Below are 12,277 nucleotides of genomic sequence, written 5' to 3'. Positions count from 1 at the left end.
AGCTGCAGGGTTTTTAACTGTGTTGGGATTTCTGCCTTTATAGAAACAGAATGACTTAACTGTGGAAAGGAAAGACTTCAAATGTTTTCCTAGTTATGTGTTGGCACAAGTGTCAAGTTAGTATATCATTGAGCTAGAATGTTTGATTTTTAAGAACTGCTGTTCTATTTCTGACTTGAGTTTCATTTTTTTTAAAGCCCAAAATGAATTTTGGCTTGAGATTAGGGCTGAATTTCCAGAATTTTTGGAAAACAAAAACAAACAATCAGACTTTTGATATTTTGTCCTACATATTTATGTGAAGGCATGTTCCCAACATTTACGATTATAACGGAAAAGTATTTACCAACTTTGAAAAGTGCTGAAGATGCTCTTTGTCCTTCAGTATCGAAGATTTAATTCTTTACACAAAAATAAAGAAGCAACTGGTTGTGGTAGTGCACACCTTTAATCCTAGCACTTGTGAGGCACAGGCAGGAGGATCTCTGGGAGTTTTGAGTTGGGGGCCAGCCTGGTCTATACAGTGAGACCCTGTCTCTAAAGAAAAAGTATATTCATCTCATTAGTTATGCAAATTCACTTCTGTATTTAATAAATTACTAAAACTATATGTATACCAAAGAATTATTTTAAAATAAATTTTATTCTGACTTATCTGATACCAGAGAAGGTTTGGGTTGAATGTCAATTTATCTATAATGGTTACATGACCTCATGCAACCATGTCTTCTTCTTCTTCTTCTTCTTCTTCTTCTTCTTCTTCTTCTTCTTCTTCTTCTTCTTCTTCTTCTTCTTCTTCTTCTTCTTCTTCTTCTTCTTCTTCTTCTTCTTCTTCTTCTTCTTCTTCTTTCTTCTTCTTCTTCTTCTTCATCATCTTCTTCTTCTTCCTCTTCTTCCTCTTCTTTCTCTTCTTCCTCTTTTTCTTCTTCATAATTATAATTTCGATTAATTAATCATTTTTCTCTGTGTAGCTCTGACTGTCCTGGTACTCCGAGATCCACCTGCCTCTGCCTCTTGAGTGCTGGGATTAAAGGCGTGCGCCACCACTGCCTAACCAGGTAAACATTTTACAGGGTTTCTCTGTATAGCCCTGGCTGTCCTGGAACTCACTTTGTAGACCAGGCTGGCCTCAAACTCAGAAATCTGCCTGCCTCTGCCTCCCAAGTGCTGGGATTAAAGGCGTGCGCCACCACGCCCAGCTCAGGTAAACACTTCTTAGGCCAAAAAAAGAACTCAAGAACACAAACAGCATAGGAAGCTCTGGTTTGTTTCTTTTCATCTCTGCCAATCTGTAGTTGTGCCTGGCTGCTGTGACTCACTGCTCCCTGAGGCTCTGACTACATCCTTCGGGGCGTGTGTATGTGTGTGTGCAGGCACACGTGCATGTTACAAACAGCTTGGTGGTGAGCTTTGGAGCACAAATGTGCACGATGAAGTGCATGTGTGAAAGGCAGTAGGCGCTTCAGCCTCGATGATAAAGGGGTGTTTCCTGGGGTCTCAAAGCTAAGCTTGCCATGCTTCTTGATGAACAAACATTTCTCCTATTTATAGGTAAAGGTGAAGTGGGGACAGGGGATGGACAATCTCTTTCAGAGTCCCGGAGAGGTGTCTGAAGGTAGAGGGAGAAGAGAAAAATGGGCTTATATCATAGCTGAGTACCATGGCTCTGTGCCCTCTAAACCCCTGAAGGTACATGGGCACTACCCAGGTCTGTGATATCTGAAGACAGGAAGTAGATATCCTGAGCTCGCAGCTCTGGTTTTCTGGAGCCCTACATGGAGGGATCTAATTCCCGTGCAGACCCTTGCGAGGATACTGAGTGGCTATACCTGTTGACTGTGAGCTTGCCTTGGGTATCCAGGGGAACTGCCTAGAGGTAGCCTGCCACATGTGGGCTGATGTGGGAGAATAGTTAGGCCACTATACTTATGTCAATGGAGTGGCTCCTGGGGCACAAGCTGCAGACCCCTAGGCACATAGGACAACACGTCCTATGCAGAATTCATTTGTTAGGGAAGCCTGAGAGGACACAGGGATATGAAGTCCTTTCTGAGGACTAGCTATGACATTACAGGAGTTTCCTGATCATTTCAAATGCCCCAGCAGGAAGGGAGCAGAGGACAACAGAGACACTCTGAAAGTCTGCTGTAGCAGGAGGCCTGGATTAGCCACATCGTTTCCCTCATACTCCACAGACATCCCTCCAGGTGTTCTGAGGTTACTGCTGGTTTTCGGAAGATGACTCAGAGCTGAGCATGTACCCTACCGACCCTGCTCTCCCCTGTGAGTTCCTCCCCAGGGAACAGTGCAGCTCTGACCAGCCAGTCGTTGGTCTCACCTCTTCTTTCTCTCCCGGAGCGCCTGCCTAACTTCACGGTCAAATGCGACTTTCTCTTCTGCCGTTAGGGCGTCATACTCATCCTCATCCAGTGTCTGGAGACGCTCCTTCTCCTTCGCAAGGGCCTCCTTGCGTTTGTTCTCTGTGGAGTGAACAGAGAGAAGGGGATGTCAAAGCCTTAGGAGCTTTGTCCACACAGCGACAGCGGGGAGGGGGCATGGGGGTAGATGGCCGTCCCAGTCCCCAGTGGTTTCCCTTTATCTCTATAGTGCCAAGTTTGGGTTCCATCTATGGTTGGCTGAGTGGTGGTCCCCAAAGATGCTCATGTTTCGATCCTTACACTTTTGATTGTGGGGTAGGATTTTTTTTTTTTTTTTTTTTTTTTTTGCAGATGCAATTGAATTAGGTTGTCTGGGTGGCAGAGTCCCATCAAAAGGTTCCTTGTAAGAGGGAGGCAAGAGAGTTGGAGGAGAGGGCTGACAGCAGAAGCAGAGAGATGCAACACAAGAAGCAGAGGTTTTACAATAGGGCTTCAAGGAAGGGGTGTGGGCCAAGGAATTCAGGTAGCTTCTAAAAGCTATAAAAGGCAAGGAGAGGGATTCCTCCCCACCACGGCTTCCAAAGGCCCACAATGCTGTTGACACCGGGACTTTAAAACCTTTGACCCCAGAACTATAACACGGAATGAACCCACGTTATTTCAGATCATCAGGTTTGTCATCTTGATGACTTGTCTGACGAGAGTCACTGGACACTGATTCTGTGACAGACATACAGATTCAGCCCAACGACCATATTGTGTGTGTGTGCGTGTGTGTGTGTGTGTGTGTAGGGGGCAGGGAAAGGGTGGCACATTTCTTTCATATTGACCATTATAGAAAAGTGTTCTAGGTATAACTAGGAGGTAGGAGGTTGGTCAAGTCATCAAGTTTGTGTCTCCCTAAATTCACTGGTCGAAACTTAATCCTCAATATGATGATACTGTGGTCTGAGGAGAGGAACAGGTCATGAGGGTGGGCCCCTCCTGAGTGGGATTGGTGTCCTTTAAAATGAGGCCTGAGGGAGGAAGCCCTTCCTACCAGGCCAAGGTTCAGCAAGAAGACAGAGTCTGACCACAGGCTAGTCCTCACCAGATACCACAGGCTAGTCCTCACCAGATACCACAGGCTAGTCCTCACCAGATACCACAGGCTAGTCCTCACCAGANACAGGCTAGTCCTCACCAGATACCACAGGCTAGTCCTCACCAGATACCACAGGCTAGTCCTCACCAGATACCACAGGCTAGTCCTCACCAGATACTGACTCTGTGTCAGAGACGCAGGATCAGCCCCAAGATCATCAAGGGAAATAAAAGCCGTTTCCTTCAAGGTGATCATTCTCGAAAAGTGTTCTAGGTTACCAGGAAGGAGGAGGTTGAGCTGCATCAAAGGAAGCCTGGCCCCTGGCCCTGGTGAGAAGCTGAGGAAGCAGACTCAATCCTGTTCACGAATGAAGTCTGCTTTAAGGATTCCCCCACTTCAAGATTATAAGCTGTGTCGATGGTTCCGGAGAGGAGCGCCCAAGTGAAGGACAGCAGTGTACCCGGACCCGAGGGTCCTCAGAGACACGGCTCTAACTCCTGGGGACAGTGCTGGCAGCAGTTCTCACGCCCTCCCCCACATGCCGTGCTTCGCTTGTCCGCTTCTGACTAAATTAATAATAATACAAGTGAGATTATTTCTATGTTGTTGTGTCTATTTTTTTCTTTTATAAAAATACATTAATTTATTTACTGTGTGAGTGTGTGTGTGTGTGTTTATGCATGCCACGATCCAGGTATAGAGATCAGAAGACAACTTGTGGGAGCTGGTTTTCCCTTTCTATCACATGGTGGCCAGGGAGTGAACTCAGGTGGTCAGGCCTGGTAGCAATCACCTTTGCCTGTGGAACCATCTTTCTGGTCCTTGTTATCTATTTTTCAACCAAATCTTTCAATTACTAGTTAGTGGGGTTTTTTTTTGTTTATTTGTTATTATTTGATTTTTTGCTGGCTATTGAGGTAATGATAGAAGCAGTTCTCTGAATATACTATAATATATATAGGCATAGTATAGTAATATAGCATACATAGTATATAGAATTTACTGTAGCTTTGCTATGCAGCCAGGTTGGCCTTGAGCTTACAAGCCTTCTGCCTACACCTACTGAGGGCCATCATGTTTCTCTATGTGATCTTGAAGAGACCTTTCCTATCTTGGGGCTTCAATCTCTTCATCTGTAAAATGGGGACAATACTCTTCAGGGGTGGGGATGAGATGACCCAAAGTATACTGAATAGTCCCATTAGTTTAAAGGAACAGCATGGTTGCCATAAACCAAACCAGTAAGCCAAGCATCTTAGGCCAGGATGTCCCCATAGTGTGTTCTCCTTAGCCTGCCTATAATTAGAAATACGTGTTCAGGTCACTTCCCAGGACAGAGGTAGGGTGCCAGTGAGACACAAGGTAATGGTGTCATTTAAAGCCATTGGATTATTACACCAGGGGAACAAGTTGAAAGCTGTGAGGGCTCCGTGCCAGGAAAGCCCTATTGAGTGTGGGAGGATCATCAGGGAGGAGAGGGGCCTTGCCTTCTTGCTCCTTTTTAGCCTTCTCCTGGGCTTTCATGGCGACATAATCCTGAGACATGTTGATGACATATATGTGCTCCCGGCTGCCGATGGCCTTTAGCAGGCAGTGGAGGGCAGAGGGGGCATTCCGGGCAAAGAGCGTGTCCAGGCCATCGAACACCACACCTCTGAAACAGTCGCTCAGCTGCGGGCAGAGAGAACGAGCGGGATGGTTATCTCAGCCTGGATCCACAGCTGTTCTCTACGGAGAGATGGCCTTTGCTTCTGCCGGGCTTGGCATACTCACTGGGCTCCAAAATAAACACCATGAAACCACTGACAGGAAACGAAGGAGGTCCTTTTATGGAATGTACTGGTCCCCCACCCCCACCCCACAGTGTAAACGAAGACTAAATGCCTTAATGATGTGTTTATGAAAGAGTGTAATGGCAGGTGATTGAAGAACAAAGGATTTATTCCATCTCTGTGTGTAGAATAAAGGAACAAAGAAAACATGAAAAGGTCTCACAAGCTCCATGAGGTGTATGAAGATAAAATGCAAAGGAGAGAAAAGGGAAAGGTTCTCACAGTGAGTGGAGAATTCGGCAGCAAGAGCCCACTTGAGCTTTTCTTTTTGTGTATGTACATGCATGTACATGTATGTGTGCATGTTTGTATACAGGTGCACATGCGTGCACATGCATGCACATGCAAGTGGAAGCCAGAGGACAACCTTGGGTGTTATTCCTTGACAGCTGTCCATCTCTCTTCTCTGTACCTCTGTTTGTCTGTCTGTCTGTCTGTTCTCTCTCTCTCTCTCTCTCTCTCTCTCTCTCTCTCTCTCTCTCTCTCTCTCTCAAAAAACCAAGGTGTCTCCTTAGGACTTGGGGTTCACTGATTCTGCTAGGCTGGCTAGCCACTGAGTCTCAGGGATCCTTCTGACTCTGTCTGCCCAGATCTGGGGTTGGAAGTATATAAAGCCATGCCCAGATTTTTACGAGGTGCCTGCTGAGGTATGAGACCCAACGCAGGCAAAACCTTTGCCACTAAGTTGTCTCCCAGGCCTGTAGTTTTCTTAGCAGCCCATTGCCCTGGAGTGGAGTGACTTTGGCAACGTAACTGGACTGGAATGATCTTGGTGTTGCAACCACTGAAGAACGAACAGTTTCTCCTGCAATGTGGTATTACTTGAAGGAGCTCAGCAGAACCACCAATGGCCAGGGCCCGGCATGAAGGATGGAGTTGAATCCCCAGCACCCAAGAAGGTATGAGGCAGATGTGGGCTGCATGTAATCCCAGCACTTGGGAGGCCCAGATGGGATGTCTGCAATAATCTGGCTAACAAGATATGCCAGGATCGCTAACTCCTGGCTGTTGTGAGAGACTCAATTTTCATAAATTAAAAGTGAAGAGCAACTGAAGATGAGACCCGATATCAATTTCCAACCCATGGCTTCCAACCCATGTGCACACAGATATAAACATGCATACACACACACACACACACACACAGAGAGAGAGAGAGAGAGAGAGAGAGAGAGAGAGAGAGAGAGAGAGAGAGATGAAAAAATGTGCTTAATAGCTGCCCAGTGTGAGAAACTAAAGGAAACGCACAGCTCTGGGACCCCCAGGCCTTGCTGGTCCTGACTCCAGAGCATACGTAGGTTTTTTCATATGTCCACGTGGTGCTGGATAGAAAACCAAGGCCTTGAGCAAGCCAGGCAGGCATTCTTCCACCGAGCTGCAGCTCCAGTCCCACCAAGTTCATAAGAAGAAGAAAAAAATCACATTGGTTTTGACCTTAAAAGCAGTATGCCTTTAAGAAGAATTGAGAAAGATAAAAGGAGATGTAAAACCCATAGACTTACTAACCAGAGAGCATAACACTGAACTCATACTGTAGGAGGTTTTTGTCAATGTATGTGACATTATTTGCAAATATATAAAATGTAATTTTGCTTTATATATTAATCTGTTTCACATTACATTATGAAAACTTTTTTTTTAACTGTAACTTACAGAGATCCATGTTTTATTTTTGAGACAAAAATCTCATTATGCAACCCAGCCTGGCCTGAGTCCCGCAATTCCATGTCCCAGAGTCCCGAGCGCGGGGATTACAGGTGCACACTACCATGCCAGGCAAGCTTGGACTTCTAGCTGCTCACATTATACTTTTTATCACATTGCTCCTTTTGCTTTATTTCTTTGATGTGCAACCTTCTGCCCCCTGGTTCTTTAAAAAGAAGAGTGGCTTCCAACTGGAGGACAGACCGAGGTCATAGGCAGGAGCTGACAAAAGGCAAGCATGTGGCTGTTGAGCGGGAAGAAACCCACGTTCCCCCTTTGAGTCCCGTGGCCTCCGAACCGCTGAGGGTGGCTGATGGCCTACGGTCTCAGCTCTCAGCGTGGGTTCAGTGTGTGAGTTCCAAGCCTGCTGCTTTGTGTGGGTGGGTGTGCACGCACCTGTATGCGCTCAGCCAGGATCTGAATGAGAAGGTCATCTGGGAGCACGCAGCTCATCAGCCCGGTCTCCCCCGCGATACTGGCGCTGACGCTGAGCCGCCGATGGGTGGGGCCGGGAAGGAGAGGGCTGGAGGGGATCTGATGAGTGGGAGAAGGGTAGGAAGTCAGAAGCCAGCCTTATGTCTCAACGACTATACATACAGGCAATGTAGCCTACACACACACACACACACACACACACAATAATAATAATAATAATAATAATAATAATAATAATAATAATAATAATAATAAATCACACAACTCCTGCAGGCTCCTTAAATAATGAGGACTATATTGCAAATGGCACGATTCCCTATTTCTCTCAGGAATGGTGGTAGCTTCAAGCAGGGATATTACGGGAGGTTTTTTGTATGTGTCCTGACCCGTATTTGACTGCCCATTCACCCAACAGGTATTTACTGAGTTCCCATCATGCACCAGGCCCTCTTCGTGGACTAGGCATCCAACGACAAGCAGGACCAGCAATTGATGCTGCCTCCACGGCTCTTACCACTCTCCCGGGAGACATAGAAACTGAGCGGGTAACTCAGGAACCGGTAATATTCACAGAAGGGAGGTGTGTGGTGGGGAAGTGAGCAGGCAAGGGAATGACAGGGCAGTGAAGGGTTTGAGAATCACAGGAGGATCATTTAAGCTCGGAGCCATGGCAGATGGAGACAAGAACCTGAGAACTGTCTCTGTGAGGGAGCTGCAAGCGAGCTCAGCGTGTGTGAGCTGATCTGGGAGCACGCGGGAGCTCAGCGTGTATGGAATCTGGTAAGCAATGGTGATGGTGGAATACTGGAAGGCGGGTGGATGTCTGGATGGGATTGGTGAAGGAGATCAGGGGCGACTGAGACAGAGGAGGCGGTCCTTGGAGCAAACAGTGAAGGGGATCTGAAGGGGGAGTTAGGAGCTGGAGGGGAATGAAGGACAGGTTAAAAAAATAAAGGACATAATGCAAAGGAAGAGGGGAGAGCAAGGACCATGGATGTAACCCCTGAATTGAGTAAGAGGGAGAGGGATGGGGACCAGGGTACAGGCAGCAAGATCAGCTCAGAAACTGTCTCCAGTTCATTTGGGTCTTGTCACATTGAGCAGTGCAGGGTTGTGTGTGCTTGTGTGTACTAACGTGTGCACACACATGTGATATACAGGTTCTGATTTCTACTCTGACTTTTAGGGTTACTGTTTACTGAGAGAGAGGGAGAGGGTTAGAGTGAGAACTGGAATTTTCTGCTGTCCCCGGAACATTCTAAAAGTCTTTACTTCTAGATCGATAGAAGGAAAACAAGCAAAACTTAACCATGACACCCTATTTGTAACAAATACAAGCATCGGTGTAAAGAATGTCATAGCTCTTAGGGAAGAGGGTTAAAAGGCTGGTGCTCCCAAAGAAAATGAGCCAGTGGTTCCAGTTTACAAGATACTATGAACACATAACACACTTATAGGGGAGGAACAGATAAAAGACCTTGTTGGGCACCAGTTTAGCCCCTGAGATGCTCCATCCACCTGGAGGTGTCTTCTCCCGGGCGGACATTGCTCCATCCGCCTGTCCCATCTACATTCTGGTCTCCAGTCCTGTTAGGAGCTAAATCTTTGCTTAACCTGCATTCCCAATTTAATGCCCAGCTTTCTTTTTACGAAGTTCTATGAGCCTGTTGTATCCACCTGCCTATCCTCTCTATAAGGATCTTCAGCTACTTCTGTCCACCTTAGACACCTACTATGAAACACCCGGTGCCTCAGCAATGCGATTCCAAGAGTGAGGGTCTGAAGACCCTCAGATCTTCCCGCTCCTCCTCCATGTCCTTCTCAACTTTGGCTGGCCTCCTCTTACTGACGCCACCTGAACTGCCTTGTACCCAGTTCTGAGCACACCCTTCCTCTGCTCCAACGATGACAACTTCTTGTTTCTCTGTCTCTGAATGAGGCCTGCCAGGGGCCACTTGGGGGAACTAGTAAAACTGTAAACTTGTGGTTCTAGTCTTAGTTGGGCCACTGGCATTCTCAATTCTCTCTTTATGCAGCACCAGTTTCAGGTCCCGTTGTGACAGTGGAGATATTTGTACTCTACCAGTCCCCTGTAGGGAAGGCAGCCTATAACCCCAAACTCCTCGCTGCCTCCTATAAAAGACCACACCTCCTGTACACATACATATCAGAGAGATGGGGTAAGATTTCCCCAACTTCCACCCTCCATCTCACATCTCCTATCCTTAGCTCTATCTTTTTCTTCTTTCGAACCTTTATGGATCTCAGAGGAAGTTATCTTTCAGCTGATCAACCCTTTCCCTTTTTTCCTTGGGAGCTCATCTCTTCCTGTGTGGACCTTACATTCTGCAAGAGCGCCATCCACCCATGCTTTCTGCTCTTTAAGAAGACAATAAGATGGATTATTCTGAGTGGAATGTGAGTGCAGATGGCTTGGGAACACAGGCATGACCATGAGTGACGAGTCCCCTGGGGCTGCATCCACTTCAGACCTGCTTCCTACTTTTGCTTTCATTTCTCTCCCAGTGACCATGCACTTGACCTTGGGCTTGATCCCTGGCAAGTCCTTCCAACCCTTTTGCTTGCATCTTAAGGGCTGATAGTGGACCTCACTATCTACCCACCACTTATTTCTCACTTTCATTGGACATCTCTGCCTTTAGCACTGCTTTTTTTTTGCCAAGATGGCGCTTTACATTCCTCAGCGTGTGGCTGGAGCCAAGTGACTTCTTTTTGACTTACCCTGACTTTCTCTACAGCCCTGCACCACTTATCTCAATGGTCCAATCCTTTATGTTCCTCTTGTACTGTTTGAGTCATAGGAGATTATTATTATGAGATTCTAAAAGGTTCAACTTAATTTCTCTTGTGGCTATCTCCTGTCACCATTTTGCTTCAGGTAATTTGTAAGCATGATTGTCTTCCTCATCGACACTCCACTAGTGCGGCTTGAGTGGGAGACCTTGCTTTTGTCAGTGTCGTTCCTCTGGGATCCAATGTGGCGCCAGTGATAGACTAGTGCTTACTGGGTACCAGGTGGCTTGCATACTAGTTTCTGAAGGAGTGGCGTGGGGCAGCCACGGGGTGCTGGCCTGGCCTCAGGTAGCTGTGAAGGGGAGGAAGGATCCCAACCCTTTCCCCAGGGATCTCTGCGTACGTACCTGCGGTGTGTCCGATTGGTGCTGGTGATGCTGCTTCTGAGACCCAGAAAAGTGGCTGTCTGCCTTGCCTTTGGGGAGCATCACGCTCCCGCGCACGGTCTTCTGAACTTTGTATTCCTGGGTTAATAGAGTGAGCTCTGAGGTAAACCTGCCCAAGTTCTCAGTGCTTAGTCGTGCTGGTGCCACAATACTTTGTGTCATTGAAGACTCCTGGGCTGGAAGGAGGAGGAGGAGGAGGAGGAGGAGGAAAAGAAAGTGGGATTTTGGTAAAAGTCATCATATGAAGGAAAGGACAGTGGGGGACAATACAAGGCAACCTATGTTACCCTCTTACAGAATACCGAGCAAGCTTCACATACAGCTGACTGACCTGGGCAGGGAGAGGCCACACCCACTGAGCATTGGAGGATGGCTCCCCTGGGGTTCTGAGCTCTTTTGTGCCTGCATCAGTTACTTTTTTTTTTTTTTTTAAATTGTTGTGATAAAATACTATGACCAAGCCGGGTGTGGTGGCGCACGCCTTTAATCCCAGCACTCGGGAGGCAGAGGCGGGCAGATTTCTGAGTTCAAGGCCAGCCTGGTCTACAAAGTGAGTTCTAGGACAGCCAGAGAGCTACACAGAGAAACCCTGTCTCGAAAAAAAACAAAACAAAACAAATAAATAAAATACTGTGACCAAAGGCGATTTTATAGACTTTTAGTTTTTATTTTGGTCCCCTACCAACTGGGACCAAATATTCAAATATTTGAGCTATGTGTGTATGTGACTGGGTCATTTCTCATTCAAACTACCATATGCCCATCTTTTTGATAGCTCTTAAAACGGTCTGTGCCCATTTTCTTTCCCAGCCCAGAGGCCAAGGGTTTATTAAGTTGCTTGTGCACTAAGGCCTTGCCTTGGACATCTGACACTTAACCTTCTGAGTTTCGGGGCGGTGGTAAGGTTGAAGAGCGGATAGGGCGGAGTTTTTTCTGCCCTCAGCAGAACCAACGCTAATGAAGAATGAATTAAGCAAGAAGTGTGTGGTTATTAGCAAATGGGACCTTCACTCACACAGTTAATTTCTCCATTTTGTTCCCTACTCCCCTTCCAAGCAGATTGCTGTCTTCTCAGCTCCCTCTTGAAATACCTCCCTTTCTAAAATTTCAGTTCAAGTCTACTTAGATAAGCTCTTGCTGGAATGCCTTTGTGCCAGCCCTGAGCCTCAGAGTCTTCTAATCCCCCCCCCCACCCCCTTGCCTGACATATTTGCCCTGTCTCATTGTGCCCCCTGGGATTCTGACTTCAAAGATGGTCTAGGCACCCCTGAAGGAGACCAGGAGTGGAAAACACATTCTTTGTCTCATAGGCCAAGCAACATCAGTGGTTCTCTAGGTCTCGGGGAGACTCAGACTCGCTCCTGCCAATCATCTCAGCATATAACTCTCCAGGGTTCCCTCATAGCGACAGTTCCCTCTGGCTTACCATTTCCTGCAACTCCCTCCTCCCCTCTCCCACTCTGCACCTGCTGGAGGACTAGGGACCCCTAACCTCCTCGTGGAAAAAGTCACAGCTGAGCTCTGCAGCACTTATGAAGGGTGCTAGTCTTCTAACTCACTAGGCCCCTCACCAGGCCCCTCACCAGGCCCTCACCAGACCCCTCACCAGGCCCCTCACCAGGCCCCTCACCAGGCCCTCACCAG

General features: G+C 47.2%; 1 protein-coding gene across 1 annotated transcript in view; it reads right to left on the bottom strand.

Moving 5' to 3' along the window:
- The window catches only part of Hydin (HYDIN axonemal central pair apparatus protein), a 347,979-nt gene that overhangs the window by 84,067 nt on the left and 251,635 nt on the right, over nucleotides 1-12,277 (bottom strand). Inside the window, 5 exon segments of the mRNA XM_021220225.1 lie at nucleotides 2,339-2,480; nucleotides 4,950-5,133; nucleotides 7,395-7,532; nucleotides 10,161-10,162; nucleotides 10,591-10,809. Of these exon segments, the coding sequence (XP_021075884.1) occupies nucleotides 2,339-2,480; nucleotides 4,950-5,133; nucleotides 7,395-7,532; nucleotides 10,161-10,162; nucleotides 10,591-10,809 (685 nt within the window).

This window comes from Mus pahari, chromosome 20 (assembly GCF_900095145.1).
Source record: "Mus pahari chromosome 20, PAHARI_EIJ_v1.1, whole genome shotgun sequence".
Classification (NCBI taxonomy): Eukaryota; Metazoa; Chordata; class Mammalia; order Rodentia; family Muridae; genus Mus; species Mus pahari.
This window is presented reverse-complemented; position numbering and strand designations above follow the sequence as displayed.